General features: G+C 33.6%; 2 protein-coding genes across 4 annotated transcripts; one reads left to right on the top strand and one right to left on the bottom strand.

Moving 5' to 3' along the window:
- Positions 1-244: 244 nt before the first annotated feature.
- Positions 245-18,478, bottom strand: LOC105148688 (brefeldin A-inhibited guanine nucleotide-exchange protein 3). Of its 2 annotated transcripts, none has more exons than XM_011060554.2 (22): positions 18,210-18,478; positions 17,682-17,815; positions 16,957-17,091; positions 16,617-16,782; positions 16,189-16,318; positions 15,833-16,102; positions 15,288-15,521; positions 14,949-15,176; positions 14,027-14,400; positions 13,728-13,912; positions 13,493-13,655; positions 13,032-13,340; positions 12,720-12,942; positions 12,472-12,645; positions 11,886-12,294; positions 11,538-11,750; positions 10,568-11,453; positions 10,093-10,225; positions 7,099-7,327; positions 4,464-4,693; positions 2,405-3,974; positions 245-1,628 (listed from the first exon to the last, which is right to left on the bottom strand). In XM_011060554.2, exons 1-22 carry the CDS (start codon positions 18,292-18,294, stop codon positions 1,485-1,487), a joined length of 6,624 nt encoding a protein of 2,207 aa, XP_011058856.2. In that variant the 5' UTR covers positions 18,295-18,478; the 3' UTR covers positions 245-1,484. The 2 variants fall into 2 exon arrangements, with proteins under 2 accessions (XP_011058856.2, XP_011058855.2); XM_011060553.2 differs by having other exon boundaries at positions 15,833-16,117; positions 18,210-18,477.
- Positions 18,479-18,701: 223 nt separating this feature from the next.
- LOC105148687 (protein C-mannosyl-transferase DPY19L1) lies at positions 18,702-25,208 on the top strand. Of its 2 annotated transcripts, XM_011060551.2 has the most exons (9): positions 18,702-18,839; positions 18,942-19,054; positions 20,263-20,400; positions 20,482-20,556; positions 20,631-20,990; positions 21,321-22,140; positions 22,203-22,365; positions 23,170-23,298; positions 23,361-25,208. In XM_011060551.2, exons 1-9 carry the CDS (start codon positions 18,740-18,742, stop codon positions 23,578-23,580), a joined length of 2,118 nt encoding a protein of 705 aa, XP_011058853.1. In that variant the 5' UTR covers positions 18,702-18,739; the 3' UTR covers positions 23,581-25,208. The 2 variants fall into 2 exon arrangements, with proteins under 2 accessions (XP_011058853.1, XP_011058854.1); XM_011060552.2 differs by lacking the exons at positions 18,702-18,839; positions 18,942-19,054 and having other exon boundaries at positions 20,329-20,400; positions 20,635-20,990.
- The last annotated feature ends 79 nt before the right edge of the window (positions 25,209-25,287 follow it).

Here is a 25,287-nt window from a genome sequence, read left to right as displayed (position 1 = left end):
AATACAAAGGACATGTAAGAATCGATTAAATAATTACTTATTCGAATTTTAATAATGTAATATATTTCATGTCTTAATAATTCTTTTACACTCAATATTGTTTAATGCTCTTTATAATAATTGTATTGCTTTTTAAAAAAGATTAAAACTATTTACAGTAAAAATTAAAATTATATTTCTAAACAAAACGTGCAATAATAGTTACTTATTGCCAGTAAGTATTCTCAGAGTAATAAAATAGTACTCAGATATTAGAATTCATTTATTTTAACTTTCATACATCTTATTAGAGATATATGTTTCGTACCATTTACTGTATATATTTTCGTGGACACGCACCTTTTAGCTGTATTGAAATCCATAATGACTTTTCGTTATTTCCAGTCGCGCTACTTTTCGTACATCTAGATGCATTTTGGGGAAAAACGGAGGATACATAGGCACATTTTATTATCAATTATTAATCCTTCCATTTAAACCATCTGATGTTCAACAACATTTATAACATTTATGGAATACACCATACGTAGAGAAACATCGGGCATAATATCTGATATATATATATACATCAACATTCAATTATAATCTCTACGGCGTTAAATGCAAAACGAGGGAAATAAATTAAATAAATAACACCAACTATACTTACGTTATGTATATAACGTAATATATATATATATATATATATATATATATATATATAATATAAAATATTGTTATGTTACTATTTTATATTAATTAAACGCACGCCTCAACAATATTGCGTTATATAATAAAATATAATACTCATTAAGGAATATATATCATAAGGAATATATATAATCCTTTTCAAACATCAAAATTCTTTACTCTACTTCTTTTTCTATAAAAAAAGATACTCGTTATTTATATCAGCAAAAGAATCCGCGCAAAAAATAATAGTATTTTCCGCTCTTAGAGATCATCTTGATAAGTAAAGAGGAGTGCCGATATCACCTGTATCGCGTTCGTCGCGAGATACCTTTCATTTGTCGCTCGTACTCTTTTCAAGCTTTACGTTGGAAGCAAAAATCCGATACACCCGGCACTATGACCGAACCGCAAACTACAGTTAAGCGCAAAGAGCATAAAATGAGAATCGAGAAATGTGCATGCTGAATGGATCATAAATAAAATCCTTGTCTCCGACGTGTCGACGTGTCGACATATATGGAAAAAATAGAGACTCGCGTGATAACGGAAACCTCGTGTTTTTTTTTTTCGAATTCAATTTACTTGTATGTATGTCAATTGGCATATTTTAATTTTATCGAAAAGTACGACTAAAATATATCGACAGATTCTACATCTTTTCCCCACATATCTCCTTTCAATTTTATCTATCTATCACAGTAATAATAAAGAACTTGAAAAAGTAAGTCAAGCATATTAAATCGTTCCTTCTTCGTCTCTTGAAAAGTCTTATAACTAAGGCCGCGATCGTATATATCTAAAGACAATCGCTATTAATTATTTGTCAATCCATAAAGCACAGCGATACGGTGAAACAGAGCTGAGAGACGTTGTTTCAGATTTTGATCTACGGCATGCCTGGTCAATATTCGCACGCCGCGTACGAAAACCGGAAGCAACGGTGCTAATCGTTCATCCTGCAAAAAAAATTCCCAAAAATTCATATAAAAACTCAGCCTTAAAGCAATTAAAGATTATTAATAAATTTAACAATTCTTATTTGAGAAATTGAATTATTTATTGAAACAGATTCTTATAATTTTGAGTCTAATATTAGCCCTTCGGTGCCACTTTAAATGTAGCATACTCGAAGATTTTTTAATTTTTTAATTTTTTTTTTCTATATTATATGTTATTATTAGAAGATACGTACGTTTACTTATTACCATTATATTTTTTAAAAATTAAATGTTTTTTTTAATAAAAAAATGAAAGAATTATTTAATAATTACAGATTTTTCTATATTGTATTTGAAAGTGTAGTACAAAAAGTTTAATTACACTTTAGATCTGGATTAAATATTATTTCAATAAGAAATGTATGTATATGTTTTTAAAAAATAATTAAGATAAAATGAGAAAATTTTGAGATTTAAACTATACACTTTTAAACTATATAAAATTTTATTGTTAAATGTGTATAAATATTGATCTTGAACTGTTTCATACGTACATAACATTCATTTTTACATAAAAAACATAAATATCCAATTTCAATCACTTTTTGCATAGACTATACAATTCTTATCTAGCATTTTGATTGAAAAAAATTGTTATATGTTAATTTTTATGCAATATTATTCACAGTATTCAGTATAATAACAATATAATATGGAGTGGCATCGAAGGAATAAAACTTGTTTTACGATATACTGCAAAATTATGTACATAAAAAGAAGAATAGAAAACTCACTGGTAAAGCTAAAGCCCATTCCAACGCAGTGCTCAAAATGTCTGCCCAAGCTTTCCTATGAGCCTCGCTATCTTTATTGACGTTTCGCCTCTGAATTTGCACTTCCTGGTTAACGATTGACTGACTCTCAACTGTAAACGTCTCTTCTTCGTTTCGTAAAAAGGGATTTGTCCTAAAGCCACGCTTGCTACGTTCATAGTCGCGCAATAATTCATCTATATTGTCAAGTATCTGAGAAGATTTAGAATTTGTTTTATCCTGCTCCTTAATATTCTTTTCTGGTTTGTCTGGTTTGTAAGTCTTATTAGAAAGATCACTGGACATCGGCCAAGCGGGTTTCCTGCGCAGCTCCATCACCGATTTTGGACGGAGATCCACAGAATTGGCCTGCAAAGATTCATCTTTGTCTTCAAGATCTGTCGCCATGACAAATGTCAAGGATTTCCGCCTGGATAATGGACCCACGTCGCTGCTACGTCTTTCCGAATATGATTTTTGATGTAGATAGCCTTCATCGGAAAACGAATTTCGATTTAGCATTTTCATATCAGCCATGGAAATCGACTCTGTTTTCCAATGCGAATCCAAATTATAAGAGAAATCATCACGATTATACATCATTTTCGGGGGCGCCGGAGTCATGGCGGAGTCATTATATTTGGCGTCAATGTAACCCTCGCTGGAAGTTCCACCGGAACGGTCAAGGTAAACAATCTTCTCCGTGACCGAGCCCAATCTGGACACCGGTCTAGAGTCGTCGGTTTCCGGTTCGGACTGTGGACCAGAATCGGTTGAATATTCCGCGGCCAAATCCGACAACCTGAAAGGTCTCGGATCGTTTTCGCTCTCAACTCCAAGTTCCTCTAAGCCGCTCTCGTCATCCAAATTTGGATTGTACACGTCGTCTGGATCATCCTGATCATCTTCCTCGTTATTATCCGGCTGATTTTGACGGATGCCAGGATCTTCTTTTTCCGACGACTCAACGAAAGCTGATGGAGTACTGATGACGAATCGATCGTCGATAGGCTCTTTCCTAGTAATCTCGGGATAGGGCTGCATCACAAGCAAGAATATGTTCCTCTCTGCGAAACTGTCGACCTTAGTGTACCTGCCATCCTCGTCAAGAACCACTTCAACATAAGTTTCGCAAAGCTCGTCGAAAATCGTACGAAGTTGGCGCAGATATTTATTGAGCTTTCGATGCTTGATGTCATAGACACACTCTCTGTCGCCCAGTCCTGTGCCCAGAATGGTCTTCACCAGTTCCAGAGTCGCGTGAAGCTCTTCTATTTCGCGTAAACATAGCTCGAATAACGTGATAATCTTAATGGTCCAAGCAGCTGCCGCTTGACGATATAAATTAGCTGGTTGCTTAAGATTCGCCACCGTTTTCAGCAAGAATTTCAGGCCAGGCCGGCAATCGAACTTCAGTGCGGCGACGTACGAGATGTCCAGAGCAGAAAGGAAAATTTCCACGTGATGCGAATTCAGATGAGACAAATAACTTCGTTTGACGTTAGGATTAGGCGAACTGCATGGCGTCGAATGCGGTATCACGTGAGATAAACTATGGAAAAATGTTCTTTCAAATGCCTATCATTACATAATCATAACTCTACACACATATTTATCAAGAATTTCGATCAAAGTTATTAATCCTACATTATTCGCCTGATTTTTGTTAATCTTAATTATTCGCGTGGGATATTCCTGATACTCCAACATTATATCTCAATTTTCAATATTATTTTTAATGATTTACAATTAAATAAAAATTAATAACATTCTATAATCCTTTAATAAAGATAAATGCAAATCTTTTAAATTTTAAAACAGTTTACGCTAAATATTATACCTATAAATAGCATATATTCAACAAATTTATAAGGTGAAAATATTCTGGACATTTTATAAGTAATGAATAACGTAAATAAAACTATTGACAATTTAAACAAATTTCGCGTATTAAATTAATAAGTGATCGATATTATATTATATAAAATGTATGTTAGTATTTTTTATTACTAATGAATGCAAAAAATAGTTATATACGAACCTTGAAGTCGGAGGACCAGCACCTTGAAGTAGAACACTCGCGATGCAATGAAGCAGCATCTGATGTACCAAAAGTCCGACTACCAACGCACGCAATTGAACTCTAACGATGTAAAGATCGGGATTGAGAGTAGCGCCTACGGCAGGAGGGTACAAAAGGAACACGTACGACTTTTCATCAAGTGATCGAGAATCCTCTTCGACCCGTGTTTGTTCCTCCAGGAGGAACACCTAAAGACACAAGCGTGTCAATTATAAAGTCTAAACTTGTTTCAAGCAAAATTCTGAATGTATGATATGATACAGTTTTTTTGAGAATCTGGTGAATTTTGTGAAAATTTGCTATATATTTTGCTACAATGAAGCAATTGTTTAGTCTTTGTAATGTTTTAATTGCAAGTAAGATTATGTTTTCATTATCAAATTTAATAATTCACTGGAAAGTTTTGTGCAAAAAAATATTTCAGTTGAAAATACATTAATTATTATTGTAATTATAGCTTTATTGTCATGTAATATGAGTTGAGAAAAGGATATCGCTTTTAGTATTAATAAATGATGATGAGAATAATCTTAATTACAATAATAAGTAACGGTTATGTGCTTAGCCTAACACGACTCCGTAATTTTTTTCCAATTGCAAGATAATGTGTGCAAACTACGAAAGCTGCAGCTTCTATAATACGGTGTCGTGTACCGTTACCTACACGTTACTGTGACAGTGAAATTCTAGCCATGGACCCAAGCCATGGATTTTAATAGTGATTCGTAAGATCGTGCCAAGTAAAATTGAAATGATGATTTCAATCAGCGACGAGGTCCTTTTTCATAAATTTATTAAAGTAAAAAAATAAAAATTACAAATTTATTGCTTCTACAATATATTGCTTCTCTCAAAATATTTTAGGCATTTTTTTAGTAATTTATTAAAAAATGAAAAAATTGGCAATTATTTTCGAAGCATAACAGATGTGAACAAAATAAGAAATTTCTATTTAAGTAAAGATTCAATTTAAAAAGGATAATCGCAATTATATCGTTAATTTTTTTCTCTTTTCTATATTATAGATCTATATACAATTTATATGACAATATTTATATCTTAATTTTTTGAAAAGGATCTCGTTAAAGCGCTTCTGCAGTCTAACCCGTGCCTTCTACCAGCATGTGCAAATGTTAAAAAAAAAACGGGTGATCCGAACCGAATGGCGTTTCCTCGTCGACAGGCATATTCCAAATTGACGACCTTTTGTTTAAGGTAAAGGGTGAGTGAACAGTCAATTAACTGATAATAGAAGCTTTATATTTGTTAACCACAGTCATTCAGCGTACAAAAATACATAGGAAACATTTTGACTCTGTCACGTCGCCAATATCAGCAACAAGCTTGGAACACATCAAAAGCGATCGTCGATATCTTATGCTTGCGTCATATAAAGCGTATATATATATATATATATCAAGTACTCGTGTTCAATGTATACATAAATAAAATATGTTGCTCGGTATACAAAAATATTTTTTAGATTGAAAGCAGCTTCTAGAATTGCTCCTGATTCAAATAGGAGGGCTAAAACTTGGCCTGTCGACGACGACGTGAAGGCACGCCTCCACAACTCTGTGAATCACTCGGCGTGGATGTCGGACATCCATCCACGTTATTCGCTTTTCTGCCGGTCGAAATGGTGAATCTCGATACGATACAATAATATTTTTTTTTTTCTCTGGGTTTGATCGGTTCTTAAAATCCATGACGTGAGTTACCGTGGTCGGCTAGAGCCATTGGGGGCCTGTGTTCGTCGTAGTGTTAGTGTAATCAGGGGGTGTCGTGTGCTGCCTACAACCGATGGGGTAGGAAGTAGTGTGCTGGTCGATCAGTGTCGTCTCAATGGTCGTCAAATCCTGGAAAGGCGTCGTCGGCAGTGACGCCGCGTTCTGCCTCTTGATGGCAGTCAATACCTCACGCAGCTGGCTCACCTGGGAGCAAGTCAGGTCAGGAGGGAACCACCTGTGTCCCTGTATCTTTATCTTTCTTTTTTTTCTATCTTTCTCTCCCTCTCTCTCATCTTTTCTCACACAAACTCGGACATTCTCGCACTTCATCAGAATGAACAATATGCTATTAGAAGTCTATCGAGTGACAAGATGTCTATACAAGGAAAAATCATCAAACAGATGATAAAAGTCGGTAGTAAAAATATTGATAATTTCGTATAAATTTCAAATAATTTTCGCACCCCGTACTTACACACTGATTGCTACATTTTGACTTGTATCCATTTAATATAATGTTTTTTTGCGAAATTAATTATACTAGCACCCCATAGAGCACAAAAATTTGCAGCAACATTGCTGTCAACGTTTGCAATGTTGCTGCAATATTGCTAGAATGATATGTGCTATATGGGACGAAATATACCAAGGACAATCTTGATATCATGATATGTGAATGATAAATGAAATAAACTTTCTCGAGCATTGTTTATATATTCGAATGTTCCGTCTCTCTGATTACGAGGAGCACATCGATAAAGCACATTGACAGTAACAACAACGATTAGAAACAACGGAGGCTCTCTTATTGGCATTCTCCCCAGCGTATGACATCTTTCGAAAATAAATCTCGGATTACTTACCTGAGCAGCGAGTTGTCGCAACCGTTCCGTTTCTTCCGGTGTCGCATCGCGGCGCGCCGCGACCTTCACTTGGGCGACGTCCCCGTAAAAAGATTCCGATCTGGGCGAGAAAGCCATGGTCAGCTGGTGCAACTCCTGTAACGAATTTGAACAGGCGCGGTAGCACGCGACACCGCAGACCTCCCATTGTTCCGAAGTGAGGAGTGGTCCGCTGCTCACCAGGACATGCCTGTCAAACACGGATTTAATCTCTTTGTGATTCGTTAAACCACTTTGTATTAATCATGATTTTCAAATATTAGGTCGGGGAAAAAGTTTCTTCGTATTTAAAAAAATTTTTTTGCACGAGTTTTTCATTTGTTGCGAAGTTTTCGTTACAATTATATCATTCGCTATTGCAAAGTTTCAGCTTTAAGAATCTGTTTTTTAAATTGTATGATGATTTTTATCCGAGTTATGAGCAATCAAAGTTAGAATGATCCTTTACATAATTCACGAATAATTCAGAAACAAAAAATCAGATAGTCGAAAATTTTCGTAAATTTTTTTTGGAAATTCCGTGAGAAATCCCCAAAGTGAAAAGAAAATTTTTCATCTTCTTTAGTTTTTTAAATGTAAAAATTACCAAACTCACAGAAACTCAAAAAATATAGTAACCTTTCGAAAGTAGAGATTTCAAACTTTAAAATCTTTATCTATGTCTACCTAAATTTTTAGAAATTTCAGCAATCATTCTTTCCGTATACAGTTAAAAGAGCTCGCAACCTTAAAAGAACATTTTAACACCTTTTACAGTCTACATCGCCATCACATTTGTTTGATAATAAATCTCACAAGGACAACGATAAAGTTGGCTAACGCCTTTTGCGCGGTAGATATCTCAAGTAAATAGATATCTCAAATAGCTCCTTCATAGCTACAGCAAGAATCATCCGATCCACTGGATCATACTGTGGAAGTAGGTTGTCAACACTGAATGACACTAAGATTTCAGATCAGGATACCGTTCGGTTTGTCATTCGCGAACCTGCTCCGTTTTTAAATTCCGACGTACATACACAACATGTGTACATCGATACCTCGCGATCGGCACCGATTCGCGTGATCATGTTACTGACTCGATCCAGTTGGATGTATATATGTCTGCCGTGCACGTTAATATAGAGAAAATATAGAGAACGCGCTGATGGCTCTCCAGGTGGATGCAGCGTGTGCAGTCGTTAACATGACGCTCCGAAGGTGTCGAGTGTCGGTGGCTACTTTATCCTACCGGACAGCTTGTCAAGCTTCGTTATCGTCTTACACGCACGCTCCATAATAGCGATATACCTAACTTAACGTCCATCACGAGATACATTCCGTCAAATTTAGTTGATGTACCAATTCACCCTGTAAATCAACGCGAGCCAATCGATAGGCTAAAAGCATCTCTAGACGATATAGCCAATGTATATGCCAACTTTGCACACATTCGTTAAATATTCAATATACTACATTCAATATAAATAATTACGTATGACATGTGTATGATACTTGCTCATGTTGGCATACGTTGATCATATCGTTTGGAGGCGCCTTACATAATAAACCTTTTGCAACAGATGTAAAATAATACAGTGAAAAACCTGTAACTAAGGAAAAATTCGTCACAATTGACCTTATTTTTTATCCTTTTATAATCATTAATCAGCTGATTTGATTCATACTTTGTTTCGATGGAGCTCAGGATTGCCGAAAACACACAAAAGATCAATTTTGCTGAAAGGTCTAAAGTTTTGCTGGATAACAGACAAGAAAATAATTTTGTTGGAAAAAATAAACACTGTTGCAAAAAAAAATTATTTTGACGGTCTAACAAAATTAAATAATAACAAAATGAGTTGAAAACGATAAATACGATCGATTCATAGAACTTATTGAGTAAAAAGATGTAAAATGAAAAATTTAATGCGATAAAATTTCGATTACGTAAAAATATAAATATACTTTGCTATTGATTTTTTTATTAATAGTAATACGTTGAAAATCTCAAATAATAAAATTATTTTCAGATCAGTATCCAACACAAGTTTGGATTTTTCAGCAAAATAATTCTTTCCGTGCAGAATTAAAAAAAATTAAGTCGTTTCTGAAAAATCTCGCAAACAGACAGATGAACGAATGACAGAACCAACACTGAAATTATGAAATCTTTTTCGGCGTTCTTTGAGTGGCATCGGTTAACAATTCGAATTCAGTGCCTTTGCACGCCTTTGCTAAAAGTTTTCAGAATCTTCCTCTCAACAGATAATACGTTGGTCTTCGCTAATGCTGCTTTGGATTGTATATTGTTCCTGCTGAAATACGTGAGAGATATCGACAACAATAAAGGTCAATCGAGAAGAATAAGACTCTGCATGGAAAAAGTTTGAAGTATCTGCTGAGTTCCAATGATATTCTTGTTGATGTATCGAATGCCGGCCTGTCCGATCTTCTGCTCAAAGGATTCAAGTCTACGATTCCGTAATAGAGATCCGATACAACTAAAATCCAGCTGAAGTAAACCGAAATAATTTACTTGCCCACGTTTGTTCTTTAATGCGATTCGCTCGAGCTTCGTTAATTAATATTTACGTGCCTTAATGCGCGATGATTATCTGTGCATAGAAAATCTCTCGATGTTCGATGGCATTAACGACGGTTCGAGATTGCAGTAGAAAACCGGAATGTAATGGCGACAGTGGTGGTTCTTTAACGGCTGATTGAAACGACGTTGTTGTTACCAGTTATTTCGTAATTCAATTAGGAAAGCTGTGATCATAAAATGAATACAGAATGAAGCGCAATATCTTTCTTATATAACTCTGTAGTGTGTGATTGTAACGCTATTTATGAAGTAGTACAGCTGCGCGAATCGCAATAAAGAACAAACGAGCGAGCAAGCAAATTACTTCGGTTCGCTTCAACTGGATTTTATGTCGCGAGCTGGAAGTGTCCCTCGCACTTTTGACTTACCTGATACAAGCGCAACCGAGACGAGCTATGCTCTCTGTAGGTTGTACCACGCATTCCGCCATCACTAATAAAAGTTGCTTCAACATCAGCGTCGTGGCAGGTAAATAGGCATCGTTTCTGACGACCTCTGGACCTAAAAAAATATTACACGAATCTTTACATCTCGCATACTTTCTTGCTTATCTTCGTTTTTTGGATCAACGTTTTTTGCATTAATCTCGGTCCACAACCTTACTTTAAGAAATCTTAAATCATAAATCAAAACAGATTAGGTGATAATAATTTCTGTTTTTAAACTGTTTTTGCGCAGTCTTTAGGCTTTAACCGTTAGACTTAAACGAATTGAGCGAACTCAATTCTTACGGCCTAAAAGCATAAGTTCTGTGGCCGATATATCATTATTTACAACTTACAGCTTACGACTTATGACCTCTTAAGGTCTAAAGCAAGAGTAGAGTTGTAGATTTAACCTTACCTTGCAAGTGAGTCAAATAATCGACCACGAGATCCGTCGTGAGACCACAGCACTGTTTAAAATTGGGCGCAAAATTGTCCCATCCGCGATAGATCTTCGACGTTTTTCTTAGCCAATTTTGCACCATGGGTAATAGTAGATGATTGACGCAGTAGAGTCCAAACGCTGGCCCGGGTACATTTAGAATGTCGCGTAAGAGATGGAACAAAGTCTCCAGGGTGTGCGGTTGATAGCGTTTTGGACAGATCATGGTCGCACTCGCCAAGCCTTCGATGAGGATGTACCAAACCCTCAGGATACCACTAGGCTTGTCCATGCTCTGCAATGTGGCTATAGGATGAGCGTCCTTATCGATTAGCGGAGTCAGCGCGTCGTATGATTTTTCTGGGATGATTTCGTGCATAGACTCGATATGCTTGTCGAATCTAGTTAGCTCGAGATTCGGAATGATCGGATCCACATATTGCGGAATCGTAGAGACTTGAATCCTCTGAGCGGAATGGAAGATCGGGCAGGCTGGCATTCGATACATCGATGACAGAATATCGCTGCAACTCAGCAAATACTTCAAACTTTCTACGCAGAGTCTCAGTCTTCTCGATTCTGCGCTGTCGATACAATTCTCGGTTTCGTCAGATTGACCTTCGTTGTCGCCGATACCTCTCACGTGTTTCAGCAGACACAATATACAGTCCAAAGCAGCATTAGCAAAGACCAACGTGTTATCCGTTGAAAGGAAGACTCTGAAAACTTCTAGCAAAGGTGCCGATTCCACTGAATCCGAATTGTTCACTGACGCCACTCGGAGAGCGCCGAAAAGCGGACGCCAACCTGAACGTATCTCAGTACGATTCGTTTCAACGAACTCACAGATGCAGCTGACAATCTGAAAAATTAATAATTCAATAATCTAAACGATCTAAATTTATAAGCTTTTATTTACATAAATAAATTGTAAGTAGTTACTAACTTGATCTTGCACGTCGCTGTCGCAAAGTTCAAGACATAAGAGATTTTCGAAAGGCTTGAAGAGCGCCTCGTTAAAGTGGAAATGTGGAAGTTCTATTTGTTCGTTTAACAAGGCCGCCATGGAATCGTGAATGCATTGAACAGCTTTCTTCGAAATGCTACGATCCTCGTGGCAAGCCGCCTCCATGAAGTGTGGTCCCAAAATAGTCCATACCTGAAAAATTATTTTATTTCATATATTTAAAAAAGAAAAACATGATAGCAACTACGAAGGTGACAACTTATAAGTTATATCGTTCCTTTACTCCAAAAGTGCCATAAGTAAAAAATACATTAAATATTTTCTTACCCCCATTATATGTATTAAAGGTCTGCCACTCTTTACACACTTCAGCATAACTTCGCCTAAACGAGCCAAAAGTAGCACATTCATTTCATTCTCTCTCGGCTTACTTCGTCTCCACCAAAATCTCTTATTATCTTTACAGCCATCAGTGGTCTTGAACAATTGCGCCTTGCTGGCCTTACAGAGAGCCATGAGAAACGAACAGAGCGATCTGAGATTTAATTTAAGTGCCGCATCCTCGAAAAGTCTATCGACTTGTTGGGATAGCACGCAAATAATCTTGGCAGCATAGTCCGCTGGTAAAATGCCATTAAATTGACTATCAGCGTTTGATTCTTGAATAATCTCCGGAATCGTGTCCGAACTGGGATTTTGCGTATAAGGACTCGAAAGGAAACTATACACATCCACACTATATAACAGAAATTATTAAAAAATTAGAAATAAATTATATAGATATAAGATTATATTTAATTTTAGCATTTTGTAAAATATTTACATTAAATTGATTTAGCTAAAATATGAGAAAATTTTTTGAAAAAAACAATATCAACTAATTAAAATATTGTAATATAAAAATTAATTGTACCAAGATTCCTCATCATCGACAATGTTGAAATTTAGTCGAAGTTTATCTTGGCCGTTCTTAGCATCGCCATTTATAGCATCTTTCTTTTCCTTCTTCTGAGAGGCTTTGGGCAGTGAGGGATTTTGGTTTCTTCCAAAGAAATCATGTTCCAACTTACTCACATATAGGCAGCACCTTTTTTTCAAATGCATGCTCTTTAATATGTAAAAAAAAGCACGTTATTATATATGTTTTAGAATGTCACTTACGTGAAAACGTGCGGCCAACAATCACTACCGTGACTGCCTAATTCCAGACCTCTTCCTAAAAGCACATCCATACTGAGCGCGTGAGATGTATGAAGATTCGTCGCTTTATTCTGCAATTTAAGTCGAAGAACGTCCTTCTTGCGAGTAATTTTCGAAATAGATTGTTCCGTACAAGCGGCCTTTGCCAGAAGGGCAAAAATAGAGCCACAGCGATTCTGTAAGCCTGAAATAGATAAGAAGATAAGATAAAATAAAAAAAGAAATATCAAAATGCATTGAAAATCTGATTTAAAAAGAAGAAAGTATGTGTACCAAGTACGTTGCTTAACGTAGCGGCCTTGTGAAGACCTTCAAGCGCCAAAACAACCGTATCTCTAACTCCTCTTCGACCACCGTCTCTATTTAGGATGCCTTTGTTGGTTTCTTCCTTAGGAGGATTCAGTCCCGTCGTGAGAACCGTCATCATACTGCCCCAGCAGCAAGTTAGCACCCTTCGGGAGAGTTTTGCGCCAGCCTCCGCTTCCGGAGTTGGTTCGCTTCGAGAAAGTTGGGCTCGTTCCAGTCTTATGTAATCAGAGAGCAATTGTCCACCTCTGTGACTACCGGGTATACCATCCACGTCTATAAAATTTGCGTGAAAGACATTTTATCAGTTAAATTTGAAATAACTAAAAAGTCAATTTCAAAAAATATTGATTTGGATTCACAAAAAATATAATTTTATTAATATATTTATTTTACTGTAAAAAAAATTTTGATGCAATACTGCATACCCGTGAGAACATTGACCAACGCATTATTCTCCGTGGAACTAGGATTGTAACCACACTTCTCGAGCAAATTACATGCGAGAACTTGTTGATATAATTCGGAGAGCCATGTGGCTGAGAGATAAACTAACACGCCAGATCCATGCACCTCTTCCACAAATCGTTCCTTAAAAACAACGTTAAGGAAAATAAACGCAATGAATTCGGAAAGCATTAAAATATTTGCGATTAAACATACCTCGCTGATTGGCACTTGCCGACCTTCCTCATGATAATAATTTATTTGGATTAATTTCAGATTGAGAAGCAATGCCGCATACGTCGCCAAATAAATTCCGTCAGCATTCATGATCGTGATTAACGCACATGAATCCGTACTAGCGTCAGTTTGTTCCTGAATTTTCTGTTGAGCTACAAATACTCCTAAAATATGTCAAATATGTAAATTTAAAAAAAATATATATCATTATTTTAATATTAATGTAATTTTTGCGCATTATTTTGTTTTTTTAAGTTTTATCGATAACTGGTGTATACCTTGACAATATTCGGAAGCAAAATTTTGTAATGCCTCATCCACTTCTATATTACTTCGCAAAGTGAGGACCATCGGTATGAGATCGGATCTAAGCGTTCTTACGAATCGCCTAGCGTTGTGCCTTTCTACATCCACATTGCATTCGTCGGCCACTTGTCGGCCTACATGAAGACACTTGGGTAATTTTTTCAATCTCAGTTTCTCGTATTCATTCTCAGTGCAATCATTATCGTCAAGACTATTTTCTTCCTGAACTTCATCCGATTCGTTTTGAGGACCTTCAGTATCCGTTGAATCACCATCTTCTGATGGTCCATGCCCAGATGAGTCAGAATCCGAGCCCATACCTTTCTTCATTAATTCCAATTGTTCCCTGAGAAATAAATTAGCATAATGTATTGTAATGTATTGTAATACATATCGTTCCCTTACTTGAAAAGTGATACAACCCAAAAATTAAATTTCTTAAAAAAGGGAAAGAAGTATTTTTCAACTTGACAGGAAATTATTGACTCTAATCATAAAAAATAAATCGAACCGATTTATATCATTGAAATTATATTTTGTATTATATTCACATATTTCCACAATATTCTGTATTGTGTATAATATACTATTAGGTGTTGGAATTAATTCGTAGCGTTTTTTAATGAAAGAATGTTATTTATTTCACATGAGCATTAAAAAATACATTAATGAAAGTACTTCCCATCACTTGTAAAACGCTACGAATTAATTCCAACACCTAATATTATTATCTAATATAAAAAAGAAAAATTTAAAATAATTAATGGAATCAAATGATCGGCAGTCAAATCATCAGCGATTTTAATATTAATTACTTGTATTTCTCATTAATTAAATTTTTCAAATAATTTAACATAATTATTTTACTAACTGATTTATTATCATTGTGTTCACCTGTATGTTTTTGGTAACCGTGCCATGCTTTGATAAGTCAAAGGTCCACGATAATCACAGGATTCTAAATCTTCATACAAACTATTAATTGTACACGTATAATTGTGATTAATGGCCTTGCCCTCGCAAAGTTCTTGAAGTGCTGACAGCATGGCAACAACGCAGGAAACACTCGCGTGTAATATAGACAATCCACCCGTTGTTGACTCTTCTATCGAGTCCATAGCTCTAAAATACAATGTAGAAAAATTTAAAAAAAGATTCTATTATGTAAATTAAACAAAATTTTATTTAAGCTTTATTTATTATACATCAAAGATTGTTGCGAGAAATACTCACAGTCTCATCAATGCCATGTCACTTTGTATATGGCTTGATCGATCTTCTTCTACAAGTAACGGTCCAGCAAAATCAACCATTCGGCTGGGACTACGTAATAATTCCTTCAACGCTTTTAAGGGTTCTAAACGCTGCTGCGGTGGTGGATACAGCAACATTCTATGGAATACCGATTCCAAAACTGGTCGCAACGGACCAACGCATCCGACTAATCTTACTAATTCCGTGCCAATGCTGGAGATGATATATTCAATTTTTTATACAATATCACGTAAATTATGAAATATTAAATATTTTACATAAAAGAAATCTCGGCATTCAACAAAAAAGCAGTTTTACAATTATAATTAATTTTCTTAATATGATTAATTTACATATATATATTTAGATCCAGTAAATAACTAAGGGCAAGATATATTATATTATATTTTTGATTATATTAAAGAATTTTACAACAGTTACAAAGCTGTTTTTTCTGCTTAACACAGCTAACGTTTATGATATTAATGTGACGATAATATATTCTGAATTTGTTATTCTTTTACCTATAAACAGTTTTAGCCTGATGACTATCGAAACTCAGTGATGTGGCCAAATATCCAGAACCTCTGCCAACTTCGTTCTCCTTTCCCTCCCGAGAGGTAAAAGTCTTATCTACCCGGGGAGTGCCTAGAAAGGCTATCAAGGCCGGACAAAACTTCTGCCATAGGAAAGTCGTAAAGTGTGTGTTAGTATGAATCTTTTGCGGTAACGACGATATCAGTGTGTGCAAGCATTCCAATAAGAAGACTACAGTACTGCCGTTTCTGCCATTGCTGGAACAGGATTTCCTAAATATTACTATAGTATTAAACATAACGACTTTTACTTCACTAATTTTCTAAGGTGCATTATTATATACTTTTGAGCCTCGTCCAGTTTGCTGCAGATGTACTGCAAAATCGGCAAGGCCTCGTTGAAACACGAAACGCCTCGCTCGCGCACATTTTTATTCCGCTTAGCATTCTCGTCCATCTCTTGGCATTCCTCATCTGCAAATAAATATAATAACGCATAATAGTGAATATTGAAACTCTGACAATGCAATCGCAAGTATATAAACGGTAATAGTCAGTCATTAGGATGTTTTCGTCGATGGCATTCTTCGACCCGCATGCCACTGGCACGCGATCTTGTAATTTATCGACCAAACATCTGTGTTTGGAAATGCTATGTCTGGAAGCTATTGTTACTAGAAGTGCTATGTCTGGAAGGTATCATCACTAAGGCGAAATACATCATCAGCGACGTTGCGTTTTAGTTTTTTTTTCGCTCAAATTTTCATATTACCTAAAAAAAGGCAGAACGATCGCAATGTTTGACTGGTTGCAGCCTGTGCAGCTGTACGCACAGCTTGATTGCCATTTTCGAACGCTTCACAACAAGTAGTCAGTATAGCGATGATCAAACGGCCATTCATAGTCCAATAAGGAGAGCAAGCAACTTGCAGCAAGACCTGGAAGAGAAATTACGATGAGATATTATCAGCAATTAAATTCATCATTTTAAAGCAAGCAGTAAAATAAGAAACGTGTTACATTTATTTTAAAATTTCGATTAACTTTCTTGTTTTGTTTTTGCGTTTAATATTCGATCTAAAATATTTTTACAATCATTGTGAAACACTCACTTTAAGCATATCCGTTTGTGTGTCATCGGATTGCGAGACGATGGAGCTCATGGCGTGCAACATTTGTGCAGGCAACCATAACGAATCATCTTCTGGTTCATAAGGTGATTGGAATCTATCGTCTCTTAACATTTTCTATAAATTTTATTAATTTAATACGTTAATTTAACCATGACATTTATAACGCAGTTAATAATTAATAATAAAAATGCAATTAATTTAATACAATTAATTTAATATTATTTTATTTTATTGCATATAAACAAGATTTACATAAATATTATGTAGAAATAAGAATACGCAAATTATATATTAAATTATGTCTGAATAAGAATCTATGTAATTAATTGTAATAATTATGATTTATCTAAATATTTAAATCTTTATTACAGAATTCCTATAAAAGCCGTAAAAAAAACTTTTCGTATTCCGATTGAAGCTAATTAAAAATCATCTGCCATAGCGACGTGACTTAAACTGTCGCAGTTGTTTGGTATCTATCGTTTTATCGCGTACAGTTCCGGGACGTACGTCCACAAGTTACATTAATGCTAGCCAACATACACGGAAAGAAAAATAGGAATAATAGAGATAAAATGTCGAACACACGAAACGTGTCTTTTTTGTAAACATTTTAATCCACATTCGCATTTTTAACGTACATAGAAAATTTATTTTTTCGCGTGAAAAATATTCTTTTACAAAAGATTATTTTTGTTACTTACGTGTAATCCCGCAAGTCCGAAAGCAACGAACTTGCTTCTGTTGCTTTCCAGTGCTAACTGAAACGTATGTAAGCATTTCGCGCGCAGTTCGTGGGGTGGATCTCGTAGCAAGCCTTGTTGTTTTTCCAGAAAATCTGTAGAAGAAAAAATTGCTCTCAATGCAAAAAAAAAACAAGTCCAAGTAAATTAAAAAAAAATATTTATGTTTGACGACCAACATCACATCAATCATACTGCGTCATCATGGCACCTTTTCAAACAAATTGACGTAAATTAAAAAAAATATTTTTTTAATATAGTGAATATTTATAATTTTTTAACTTTGGATAAAGATATTTAAATATAATCAAATTAAATGGAAAATATTTATATTTAGGCAATAATGTTTAATGCGAGGAATGTGGGTGTCAAGCAGATGTCAAATCTGTTTGACGTTTCCGGAGTGAAGAAGCCTCGAATAAAAGCGACTCTTGTACAAAAGATATTTAATAAAAAATTAAATAAAAATGAGAAACATGATGCACTTACCATGCGCTTCTTGTGCTGATTTTCGTAAATTTTGTAGTCTCGCATTGTTCGACTCCCTTATGATCTGCAGCAGGAGATCCTCCATGACACAACGGGCTCCAACCGCTACCACGCGTCTGATCGATAATAGGAGGGAGTGCCGATGCACGCCATGCTTCACTATACATGCGCACTTCCAGGAACGTAAAAAATATTACTTTCAAAAATACTGATACACATTAGAAATAATTAAACAAAAAGCAACAAAATTTTAATTATAAGTCTAAGTGCGCATTTATACAAATAAAGCAGAAAGTCAAAATGTGGAATGACGATTAATCTTACGAAGTCTCAAAGTAAATTTCATTCATAAAATCAAGCATTTATAAATAAATAATTTTGTATAAATTGAGACAATATTAAATAATTTGTGTAGGAAATTTTTTTTACAAATCCCTATGTTATAGTAAAAAAAAACAGAGTAGCTACTTTAAAGGATTTAAAATTTAGCGCCATTCTTCGTGAGCACGATAGCGGTCATGTGACCCATAATGTCGAAGATGGCAACGAAAAGTGACAGGAAACGTAAAGTGGCCGAGAAACCGGCACACGAGAGCACAGCTTTTTATCAGTGGACCATAAATCTTTTGGGTAATAATATTCGCTTTCCTGCATGAAAGAATCGAGCTTCCGACGTATCTATCGATCGAGAGACTGTTTCAAAGTTTAATATAATTTTTGTTCTAACGGCAGGTCTTGGTATTGGTTGTTTCCATCGGTGGCATGTATCCACGCTGTTCGAAAATGATCGACACTTCTCTCATCTTTCGGAGATCGAACGAGAAATGTCCTTCAGAACTGAAATGGTAAGATAATTGGTGATAATATTTTATCATCATACATGACATTAGGTAAATCAATTGTATAGAAATTTATATCGATCAAACGGAGCGTCTTTGTCTACCTTCAAACAGCATGTTTTGTCGAATGCAATGCCGTATCAAAAGTATGTTAGCAATGTAGGCAATGTATGCTATGTAGGCACCGAAAATTTTCACAAATACATAACAAAGCAATACGTTATTGCGAATTTATTATTTCTTGAGAAATGTTTGTTAATCAATTTTATATCTTTATCTCTTTGATATAAAATAATATCAAATATCAAAAATATCATGGAGCTATTATTCTAGAAGCACATCAAATAATTTATTCGAAAATCGACTACTGTGCTTCTACAGTTCTATTGAATAATAATCTACATAATATTGAATAATAATCTGCTGTGTTTTGCTTGGAGAAAAAAAAGTGCCAGGTCAGAATTGTAGTTGTGTAGAGTAAACAGTTCGTCAATTTCGCATACCTGAAATGGCCAAAAATTCCTTCGTCAAAACAAAATAATAGAAGGATGACGGTGAAGCGTTTTTAGAAAAAGATTCATGAATATTTCGAATACTGTCAACAAATGGTGTTTAATACTTTTTTATATTGATTTCAACAGAATAATAATGAAATAAACAACGAAAAAGTAAGATTATTTCTTTAGCGCAGCATGTTTATTCGACATTCATGGATATTCATATTCAAAAATATTTTATTCCTAAAAAATTTTTGCATATTTTTTATTACATTTTATAAAATTTAAAATTATTAAAAGATTTTAACAATTAAATAGAAATTGGCAGTATATTTAACTCCAATTTGCCTTCTTTTAGAATATCTTTAAAACACAAAAAGAAATTTTATTATACTTATATATGACAAATAAATTTAATAAAAGCAGAGTTTATATTTTAAATATAAATCTTTATATCTATAAATAAAATATTAACAAAATTATTTTTAATAACTTAAATTTATCAAGCACTTGCTATTTGTCTTATATTAACAATATCTTGCACCAAATATAGCATATATAATATCAGATTATTTGTGTTTAATTGCAAAATATTAGTAAATATAATATAAATTTAAAGATAATATATTGATAAAATATACTTCACGCAAATAATTGTATTAAACAAGCTGCATTAAACGTTATAATTTCTAATATCTACAAATGTTTTCTTTTTAGGGGATGTATTACTCCTATTATAAGACCATTGCTGAGTCCAAAACTTTTTTCGACGGGATGAACAAGCTCAGTCGCGATAATTTATCAGAGTACAATAATGTCATTGATGCAACTAGAAAATATAGTCTTTTACCTGAGGTAATTATTCTCGATAAAGCTTCTTCTCAATTTTTCATTTTTGAATATAATAATCGATTTTACACTATATTATCCGTGCAGATTATAGCAGGTTTCCTCTATCATATTACAAAGAATCTTGGTCTTATATCTTACAATAAGGCACAATGCTGGCAGGTAAGATTTGTAAAAAATTTCTTTTGTAAAACATATTAATTTTATAAAATACTTATCAAGTTGATAATTTTCAGATAGAAAGAGGAGATGGTCTGCCACCTATAACTAGCTGTGAAGGCCTGGGTATACCTGTATACTTCTATTTAGAAATAGTCTGGTTTACTACAGTAGTCACAGCAGCTGTACTTTTTTATTATGCAACGTACTTGAGTAATTCCATTTACGGTGGATTTATAACGATTTTATTATTCTTTTTTAACCATAACGAATGCACTCGCGTTCAATGGACGCCGCCGTTACGAGAAACTTTCGCGTATCCTATGTTACTTTTTCAAATGTATAGTGTTACTATGGCTATCAGAAAATATACAAAACACGATGCGGATAAGGTACCAACCTCATTAAGGAACAGAACCAGGCAAGGATTATTCATGGTGAGATATAAAACAAAAAATTATTTATTAGATATACAGGGTGTTAAATTTAATTTTTTACATAAATGATCTCGAAAATGATTAAAAGTTTTAACCAAAAATGAACTCTTAATATTATAAGTGGATAATATCATAATCACTGGATTCTTATTATCATCTTATTATACTATTTTTGTTGATAGTTTTTATTTGAGAAATTGTACTATATCTTAAATGAATTTTATAGGAGATTCACATTAAAATAGGTTAAATAATAAGAACAAGTTAAATCAAATACCTTGTACACAAAAATTATTTTTGTAATGTAATAACTGTATTTTACATTTTCAGGATATATTTGGCTCGACAATTTGTAGCTTGTGCACATGGCAATTTTCTCATTTCGTTTTCACTACGCAAATTGTAGCCATTCTTATACTAAAATGGTTGAGGATCGTTCCGTACGAGTTTTACAAAAATTTTTGTATGGCGCATGCTTTAGCAATCGTAGCGTCGACTAAAATAACAAACGGGGCTCTTATAATTTGTTCAATCTACACGTGTATTCTAATCAGCAGTAATGCGGCCAATTTTATAATGAAATTGTCTCGATTTCAGAACATTAAACGAGAAATTATTTTTGAAATTGCTATAACAATAACCCTCACAAAATCGATAAAATCCTACATTCTATATTCCCAAGATGACGCTCACGTGTTTAATATATTAAAGTCCAAATTAACAAATTATAGAGATTTCCACACTATGCTTTACACGTGTTCCGCAGAATTCGATTTTCTGCAATACAAGACTTACGATGCGATTATTAAGACTTTATTACTGCCGACAGCGATACTCGTTGGAATGCTTATATTGTATTACTGGTATAGAAATTTTAAGACGAACAATTATCCATTTTGCATTGAGGCTGATGTGGCATATAATGGCCTACAGACTGGCGCCTTTATAATCATGGCCGTTTTTATTATGAGATTAAAGCTATTTATGACACCACATCTTTGCATAATAGCTGGTGCCGTGTGTAGCAAACGATATCTCGAAAAAATCGGCTTGAAAGGTGAACTCATGCGACTTGCTATTGTTGTACTTTTACTGGGTGGCATGTCGTATCACGGTGTCGACAGATTTCAAGAGGAACGCGGATTTATAGGTAATTATAGTATTTAAATCGACTACTTTCTACATTTCAATTACACGTATTTTTACACACAGGTGAATACAGTAATATCGAACAAGAAGAATTATTTGAATGGATAAAAAGTAATACACCGGAACACGCTGTATTTGCGGGGAAAATGTCGTTGATGGCGAATTTGATGCTCTCCACTAGGAGACCAATCGTTAACAATCCTTACTACGAGAGCAAAGAAATGAGGTATGATCTCTCTAGAAATCAATTCTAATCGGTATTCGCGGATTTACTGACTCCGAATATTTTCTTCAACATTATGTTGTAAAAAATTTTTTTATGTCAAATGTCATTTTTCATAATCTTACATAATTTTAAATTACAGTCTCTTATTCCTCAGATCTTTAAAATAAAAAAAATTAAATATAAAAGCATATAAATATTTTACAAGATTATAAATACCCAATAATAATAGTCATGTTATTTATTTAACAAATATATATTATTTCATTGTCTAAACTGATTATATTATGTCACACTGCATTTAGATATTTTATATAAAAGTCTCTCTAAAGTATATACTAATTTAGTTTCGGGGTATTTCCCACAATGATTAATTAATATAAATTGGCAAAGGAACTTTTAATTCGAAATTTTATCCTCGTTCACTCCCTGAAATATTAATTAATCGTTACTTGACACCCTGTATAATGCGAGTGATCGAATTTACCATAAATTAAATTGGACCTGCAAATTAATACTAAAAATGCCAACATTTTTTAACTCACTAAAAAAACTAAATGCATAAATTATTACAAAAATAGAGAAAGTTAAAGAACTATTTTATCAATATAAAGGAATTATTGAAAAATTAAGAAATTTTAGAATCCTATTTTTATCACAAAAAATATAATATGTATTAAAAGAAACCGGTCAATAATGATCGCTTGGTACTTTTAGTGTTAAGAAAAGTTCGAAGCGAATACCGATTGATGTTGCTATACGATAGAATTTATGGATTTAATATATAAATATTTTATGATATTGTAGAGACAGAACTATGAAAATTTATGAGATTTTTAGTCGAAAAGATGCTGCCTCTGTGTACACTTCTTTAAGAAGCATGAAAGTTAGTTATGTCGTATTAGAGGAACCATTGTGCCTTGGATTCGCAAACGTGTAAGTATGAAAGATGCGTAAGTACGTTGACAATTGCGTGACATCAAATTTTATTTCTTCAGGCCGCGAGGATGTCAAATGATCGATTTATGGGACATGATTGATAATGGAGCGGCGAAAATGGCGAACAAACCGCCTCTGTGTCCTCTTTTATTCAAAGGAAACGCACATCCATTCAGAAGAGCGTTCGTTAACAATAATTTCGTCGTATTGCAATTGGATTATTCGCATTACGTAGAATTTAAACCAAAGACTTCTATGCCATTGCATTATCAGTTTTAGAGTTTTACGTTTAAAAAAAATAAGTTAAAATCTCCAGAAGATTGGAATACCTTGTGAGATTAAAGCCTATTTTTCTTAACAGAAGTATTATCTTTATGGAAAAATATGTATATATATTTTTATAATATAAAGATTCACGCGAGTAAGTTAAATATTAGGTAACATTGCCAATCTGTAAAAGTTTATTAAGTATAGTTTTACGTGCAAATAAATTTGTGAAGAGGCATTAAAATTTTAAGAGATATAATATTGTAAAGTCAGATTTATCTTCTATTTAGAAACAAAATCCAATTTTATTTTCGCACAGAAATCTTTTAAAAAATATTACATATTCCTTCTTCAAAGATGACAAAATACGTGATTATCGAGTGTTATTACTATGAATTAAGTAAACATTATTTTATCATTATCAAAAGTGAACTAAATTAACTTCATGAAAAAAATCATCAAAATAATCACAACTTAAAAAAAGTATAATAGTTTTTTAGAAGTTTTGAAACAAAAATAACATTTGGTAAAAATCTATTTTTTATCAATATTATTTGATTCAATCAATAATATTATGTCAAGTTGAAAAATAGTTCTTTCTCCTTTACTGGAAAACTTAATTTTCGTACTGTATCACTTTTGAATGAAAACGATATAATGCAATGTGCAGAATACATTTGTAATATATTTATTAAATTTTATAATAACGAACGCAGTTGATGAAGTTAATAAGAACGAATGAAAATTAACCCTTACCGTACAAGGTCGAGTCACTAGTGACCGAGCAATTTCTGTTCGTGTAAGTTTCTTAAGTCTTCCGGTAATTATAAATTATACAATAATAATAAAGATATATGAGAGTAAAACACGGATAATTGGAGCGTATTCAATATTTATATGTATATTATTCCTTACTAAATATAAAATTTCTCTTTAAGTTCTTTTTAATTATCGCATTTTACTCTCATATTATTACTGTTTAATTTTGAGTCACAGAAATATAATTTATTATAAATGATACTACTTTTATTATTTTCCAAAATAAAGTCTTAATATTTATTCTAGAAAGTTGAACGTATGTTGGTGAATTTTTAGAGATTTTTTTTAATTCTCTGAATAGGTGAAAAAAACGGATGGATTCTAGTGACTCTCTTTTCTTTCTCTCTTCATGTTTGAACAAATGAAGCACCAAATTGTACCTTGTATTGTAAGGGTTAAGATAATGCTTTATTTCACAGTGTGATGTACATATTTGTGATATCTAATTTCTCTATACTTAGCATTGTCTCGCATTTTTATCGATATACTCGATTTTTAACGACGCGAATATTCTCAAATATATAAGTGTTATGTTTAATCGATTTATTGTGTTTATTCATCCGTTATATAACAAACATAAAACATTGTGCCAACATCGAATACTTTATATTTATACAATTATCATAAATCACATCTTTTGAACGAATTTCTTATCGATTAACGAGCATTTCATAATACATATATTGAACAATAATTCTTTACGTTAATATCGATTGCGCCTATTAAGATCGCACATTACTCAATCGTAATATGATCATAAATGTTATCGTAAATGTAATGATGAGATTATAAATAAAAAAAACAATATGCAAAAAAAAGAATTGCTTAAGAAGACAAGCATCTTTTTCTCTGCTTAGAAAGGGAAAAGAAAAATTATATTTTATAATATTTTAAAATTCT

Source organism: Acromyrmex echinatior, chromosome 13, assembly GCF_024713525.1.
Source record: "Acromyrmex echinatior isolate Ae372 chromosome 13, ASM2471352v2, whole genome shotgun sequence".
Taxonomy (NCBI): Eukaryota; Metazoa; Arthropoda; class Insecta; order Hymenoptera; family Formicidae; genus Acromyrmex; species Acromyrmex echinatior.
This window is presented reverse-complemented; position numbering and strand designations above follow the sequence as displayed.

Excerpts from the sequence above, each read along its gene's own strand:
- LOC105148687 (XM_011060551.2), top strand. The coding sequence starts at position 18,740 with ATGTCGAAGATGGCAACGAAAAGTGACAGGAAACGTAAAGTGGCCGAG. Across the intron at positions 18,840-18,941 it reads GTGGACCATAAATCTTTTGG|GTCTTGGTATTGGTTGTTTC; the intron begins GTAATAATATTC and ends TTCTAACGGCAG. Across the intron at positions 19,055-20,262 it reads TGTCCTTCAGAACTGAAATG|GGGATGTATTACTCCTATTA; the intron begins GTAAGATAATTG and ends TTTTCTTTTTAG.
- LOC105148688 (XM_011060553.2), bottom strand. The coding sequence starts at position 18,294 with ATGGAGGATCTCCTGCTGCAGATCATAAGGGAGTCGAACAATGCGAGA. Across the intron at positions 16,319-16,616 it reads ATCGTTCTGCCTTTTTTTAG|ATGAGGAATGCCAAGAGATG; the intron begins GTAATATGAAAA and ends ATTTATTTGCAG. Across the intron at positions 13,656-13,727 it reads GGCAAGTGCCAATCAGCGAG|GAACGATTTGTGGAAGAGGT; the intron begins GTATGTTTAATC and ends GTTGTTTTTAAG.